The following is a 5,459-nucleotide window of genomic DNA, read 5'->3' as shown; positions in this document are numbered from 1 at the left end:
CCTGCTGTTCTGAATATCCCCCCACTGCTCAGCCTGTTGCCAGACAGAGAGTATTTTGTGACTATGTTTCTTCTCTCTGTATCCCATGAAGTATCCTTAGAGAAGCCACTTCTGCCAGACATCTTGGAGTCTCCCTAGTTATTACTGTTTTTGCTCACCTGCACTCTGAAGACAGTAGAGCAGGGACTGGCCTAGCACAGCCCTGTGCAGAACAAGCCTCTGTGTTTCCTTTCAGGGGACTCTGCGTAGATGCCCTCATCGAGCTGTCAGATGAAAATGCTGACTGGAAGCTCAGCTTCAATGAATTTCTCAAGTGCCTCAGCCCATCCTTCAACCCACCAGAGAAAAGTAGGAACTCCTCACTTATCTTGGGGAACAAGAGGGGTCCTGGGAAGGGAGGAAAGAAAAGAGATCAGCTTCAGGCCAGACATCAGGTGCTGTAACTCCACAACCAGAGATAATTTTAATATATGCCTGCCTCTCATCCAACAGCACCCTTTGTCCCTGCATTGTTGAGAGTACTGCTTTTACTGTCCCAGAGCTCCTGCAGCTCTTGTAATAAGAAAGGTTTGGATTTTAGAAGCAAGGACATAGGTTGAATGGGTATGGTATGCTTGTAAGGTCAAGGCATGTATTTAACAGTGCAGAAGTCAATCATGTGAGGAGTTCATGGGCAGATAACTTAGGAAAGTCAGACCAGACCAAAGTCCTGCTATGCTCTGCCTTTCACACAGAGAGCCTCCCTGATGATCATCTCAAAGTTCACTATCCTTCCAAATCATTTCCCCAACTTATCCTCACCTGGATCAGAATAACCCAAGCTTTCATTTCAGGGGTTCTTTTCTTTGTGTAACAAATAAGGAAATTCAAACAAATCCAAAACTGAGATTTCATCAGGAATTGAGAAATTGAAATGTGTTCTTCTGATGAAGAAAAACAAAGGGTTTGACTTTTCCGAATTATATTTTGGCTGATTTCACTCACCAAATTCAGCATGAATATTTTAGTCATGAGGAAACTTCTGGTGGTTGGGGTAAGGAAGGCTTACCCTTCAACTAAGGCATCTCCAAAGTATGTTGTCTTTAGCCTGCTCGCTCTCTCACAAGCACTGCCTTTGTTTTGTGCGTCTTCAGAGTGTGCCCTGGAAGATGAGACCTACGAGGACGGAGCAGAGACCCAGGTGGAGTGCAACCGCTGCGTCTGCGCCTGTGGGAACTGGGTGTGCACCGCAATGACATGCGAGGGTCCGTATGCTCCCCAGAAAGTTACTGTGTGTGGGTTTGGACAAAAGAATTCTCACTCTGTGTCCTTCCAAAGGCACCATCTATCCACCGTTCTTCTCTCTCCAGCTTTTCCTTAGCTTCTCCATGGCTGGTTTCTGCATAACCCTCACTTGTTCCATGTTAGTCAAACCCAAGCTTGGTACTGTTGCAGAGGTCAGAAATTATGTAACTGGGCTTGGGGCAATGCTGATGGGGTTTGTAGTTTGGATTTGGTGTCATGAAAATTCAGCACTAAATCTTCCAGACTAGAGCTATTCTGCATCCAGCTGGTGCAAACCAAATACGTCACTGGCTGCTACTGTACGTGTAGGCGTGAGCAAGTCAGCTTTCCTGTATATGTGTCCATATCCTCACTTGTAGGGGGATAGAATAGAAGAAAAAGATAGTGTAGAAAGTAATCTTACCCCTAAGGAGTTGCAGCTGGGCCAGTTATCAAAGATTAGGAACAGGCCTGACTTTAACAGGCCACAGCTGTAACCAATGAGAAGAAGAGTGCTATAAGAGTGGGGTGGCTGGTTGAGAAGGGAACTGGTGTCGGTTGGCTCCTTTGTGAAGAAGAAAGAGTCAGTGCTCTGAGGAGCTGCCCATGAGAAAACACCAAGAAGGTATGAAACTTTTGTGATAAGGAGGCAATAGTATGGAACCCCTGCAAAAAGATGACAACACTCACTGTATCTGTGTTTATGGAATTTGTAAAACAGGATCTCAGATCCTGTCTTGATCAAGAAGAGAGATAGGAACCTTCATCCAATGCCAAGAAAGCACTTTAGCTTCTTGCCACAAAAACTGTAGAATAGTGCTGATGAAGAGAGGTGGTGCTATAGTAAGGGGGGGTGGTTTGCTCCTCTTTTGGAAGGCCCTTAAACTTGCACAGCCACGGTACAGTTGTGAGAGGTCATGGTGCAGTTGTGAACAACAGCTCTCTGTTTCACCTTCTCACACGCAGTTCAGGGCCAGTGGAATGCCACCTTTTCTCTGTGTTGGCAAATGTCTGGGTCCTTCCCAAGCCACATCCATCCTCCCAGCATGGTGCTGCATTTCTCTGGCCTTCTCCTGTAGAAACTCAGCCCTTGCTGCATTTTTATATCCTTCTTCCCTAGAAACCAGGCCCTTGCAGGAGCTTTATTTCAGTGCTGTGTGGGACCCACCAGGAGTACACTGGTTCAGATCTATAGTCAGTAGCTTGGGCAGAGTAGGAGAAAGGGAAACAGCAGCAGTGTGTACAGAGCTTTTCATATTTATCTGATCTTCTGCAGCAGAGGCTTCAGGATCACCTCAGCTCAGACTTAGCTGTAGCAGCAGGAACTCACCTAAGAAAAGACAACTGTAGTATTAATAGAGCTGCCAGAGGAGCTGTGTGTAGGTGTCATAGATTAAGCAACAGAATGAGAGACTTTTTGTTGCTTCTCCAGAAACAACCTTCAAAGTTGCTATGCAACACCTGTTCTTGCTGCCTACTTTGTTCCCTGCATCCATGACAGAAGCATGCAATGGGATAATGATTCCTTGACTTTCTGCCCATGTCAGAACAGCAGAGGAATTAGAGGCTATTGTTAGAGGAATAATGAAACAGAAGAATCAGATCAAACACATCAGCAAGTTACGTCTTCATTGAGTAAAATTACCTCTTCATTAGATATTGGTTATTGTACTTAGGTTGCACTGAGCTTCCATTTATTCCCTTCATGAGGCCAAGATGTTTGAGCTAATTATAGGTGTTTCTTTTCAATAATATGCAGCCTCTTCTACATGGCTTTATTATCAGTCACATGGGACGGAGAGACAGCTACAGACTGCACATCCAAGTTGTGAAGTCCCAGGCAGCCACAAGGCCTGTTCTCTTTCTAAGAAGCCAACCCATACCATCCTCCATCAAAGGCTTCCGAAGCTTGAGGGATGCTGTGCCTGACCTGCCTCTCTTTGTTCTTCATGGTTCAGCATCTGAAATTTGCATCCCCTATTTGTGAAACACTAAACTCCATTTCTGCTTCTAGGGAGGAATGAGAAGGTGCCTGCTCAGAGACACCGACCTGATCAAGGTTTGACTGAGGAGGAGATGGCCAGATACATTCAGGAACTGCAGAAGCATCAGGTCAGCATGAAGCTGGGAAGGTCTGCTTGCACTGAGCCTCCCCTTGCCAGATGGGTTCCTTCTGTTTCTGTCACTTGGAGACTTCTAGAAGTAGAAGGGGGTAAGAGGTAGAAGGAGGAGCAGAGTAAATCTCTTGCCTGTGGGGACAAGTACAGGTGTGGGGCTTTCAGATACAAGCCAGTGTTGGCACTGTCTGTGGATGGATCAAAGACTTCAGAGCACTACCAGCTCCTGTGTCAGTGCAGAGCTTCACTTCTGTGCTCTCTTTTCTCTAGGAGACGGCTGAGAAGACCAAGAGAATGAGCACCAAGGAGATGTAAGGGGCCTCCACAGTGGAGGAGCCCAGGAGGATGGGCCCAACCTGCCATCCTGTCCTCCAGTGCTGATCTCAGTATGCACAAGTGTCTGCTACAGTTGCCCAGTCACAGATATTTACATGTATAGCGATGGGTTATTTGTTTTGTAATACACAAAGAATGGGGCCAGGAAAGGGGAGCAGAGCCCACTTGTTCAGGGAGCTTTGTTGCTGGGACCTTGGAAGGCTGGGAGGGACTTAGAGCAGCCTCTGGGGCCCTTCCCCAGAGCAGACAGCTGCTCCCTCCAAGAGCTAACAGGGATTTCTTGTTCCTCTGCATCTGGGGGAAAGGATGGAGGTCAATGCTGGATAGTAAAGGGGGTCTTCAGTCAATACAATTGTCAGCACCACCCTTGGCTGCAGAAATACAGGCCTGGCAGTTTTGTGGCTGAACACATGTGCTGCAGGGCATCACTGTCCAAGGACCTTACCCTTTGCTTCAAGTTCCTCAAAGCTGGTCAGCCTGGTGTGACACCTGGGAGTTGTGGTGCCATGCTGCTGGCATGAGTCCAGCACATTCCTCCTTGTTTTCCACCAGACTGTCCCCAGCAGCTCCTCCAGTACATTGTGGGCTCCAACACAACATGGTTCCTTTTGACCTCATCTCACTCTTTCTCTCCCTGCCCCCTCCTTAGAGGTGCTATCATATTTTTTTCTTATCACATTCACATGCTGACTCCCCTTTTTTTTTTTTGTTTCGGGTTTTTTATTATTTTATTTCCTATGGTAGTGATTCAGCTTTTGTATGTTTTTTAGCTCTAGATCTTTCAAGAAAACCCAGTGTGTGGGTTTTTGTTGTTGACAGTGCTGTAATGCCCAGGCACAGTTTGTATTGCACTGCGCTCAGCTGCCGCAAACACCACAGGCAAATTGTGAGCCTTGCACTACAGGGTATTTCCCAGCTGGGGGATAGCAGTGTCCCTCGTGGGAAGAAGAGACAGGGTTGGATGTAATTAGTTTCACCAGACACAGATTGCCACTGCAGCTCTCTAGCTCTCACCTTTGTAGCTAGCATTGACCATGTGCTCGTAGTTTGTGCTCGTGCCTCTCTAAATTGCTCAAAGCAGTCTAAGAGACGGAGGGACCAAGTAATCCCATTAGTACAGTATCTTAAAAAGCTTAACTATGTAGAAAACTGTTTAGTTGTGCTGTTGGCATCATCTTGGGCTTTTCATCTTCCTCTGGAGTGAGGCAGCAGCATTATTCTTTGATTCCAGGTATGAGTTTGGAGTCAGGGCTGGAAGCCTCATTACTGACACATTTCTCAATGTCATTATCAGACCACCTTTGACCACTCTCACATTCCTTCGTGGGTCAGTTTCATCCCACATGTTTCTCAGAGCATTGGTCCTCGATGTAAATTAAATGCTCTTTTGTTGATAGCCACCTCTGTAGCCTGAAGCTCAGCTGATTTTCTTATGCAGTTGTCAAATGTACTTCATGCACACCTGAACATCCATGTTGCCTTCATGCCTATGCTGTGCTTCCCAAGCAGTTGCATGTGCCCTGATCCACTACTTGTGACTTCCATCTTTCTGTTTGTGAGCAACTTCAGCAGTTGTTGCTGTGTATCTTGCAGTCCCTATTGCTTGCTCAAGCAAAATTCCACTTGCATCTGCAAAAGCATGTCCAGGTTGAGTGAAGATCAGCAGGACTTGAGTCCCAACCTTCCCCTTCTTGCACAGTGCTTTCCTTGAAGAGGAGGAATGAACTGGTACCTAGAAGTATA

At 46.5% G+C, this 5,459-nt stretch overlaps 1 protein-coding gene across 1 annotated transcript in view; it reads left to right on the top strand.

Annotated features, from left to right (window-relative positions):
• The window catches only part of FSTL1 (follistatin like 1), a 53,986-nt gene extending 48,533 nt beyond the window's left edge, over positions 1-5,453 (top strand). The window contains exons 7-10 of the mRNA XM_005420648.3: positions 236-348; positions 1,134-1,244; positions 3,278-3,375; positions 3,651-5,453. Coding sequence (XP_005420705.2) covers positions 236-348; positions 1,134-1,244; positions 3,278-3,375; positions 3,651-3,695 — 367 coding nt within the window. The 3' untranslated portion in view covers positions 3,696-5,453. The remainder of the gene's footprint in view (positions 1-235; positions 349-1,133; positions 1,245-3,277; positions 3,376-3,650) is intronic.
• Positions 5,454-5,459: the final 6 nt, after the last annotated feature.

This window comes from Geospiza fortis, unplaced genomic scaffold, assembly GCF_000277835.1.
Source record: "Geospiza fortis unplaced genomic scaffold, GeoFor_1.0 scaffold1, whole genome shotgun sequence".
NCBI classification, from domain to species: Eukaryota; Metazoa; Chordata; class Aves; order Passeriformes; family Thraupidae; genus Geospiza; species Geospiza fortis.
This window is presented reverse-complemented; position numbering and strand designations above follow the sequence as displayed.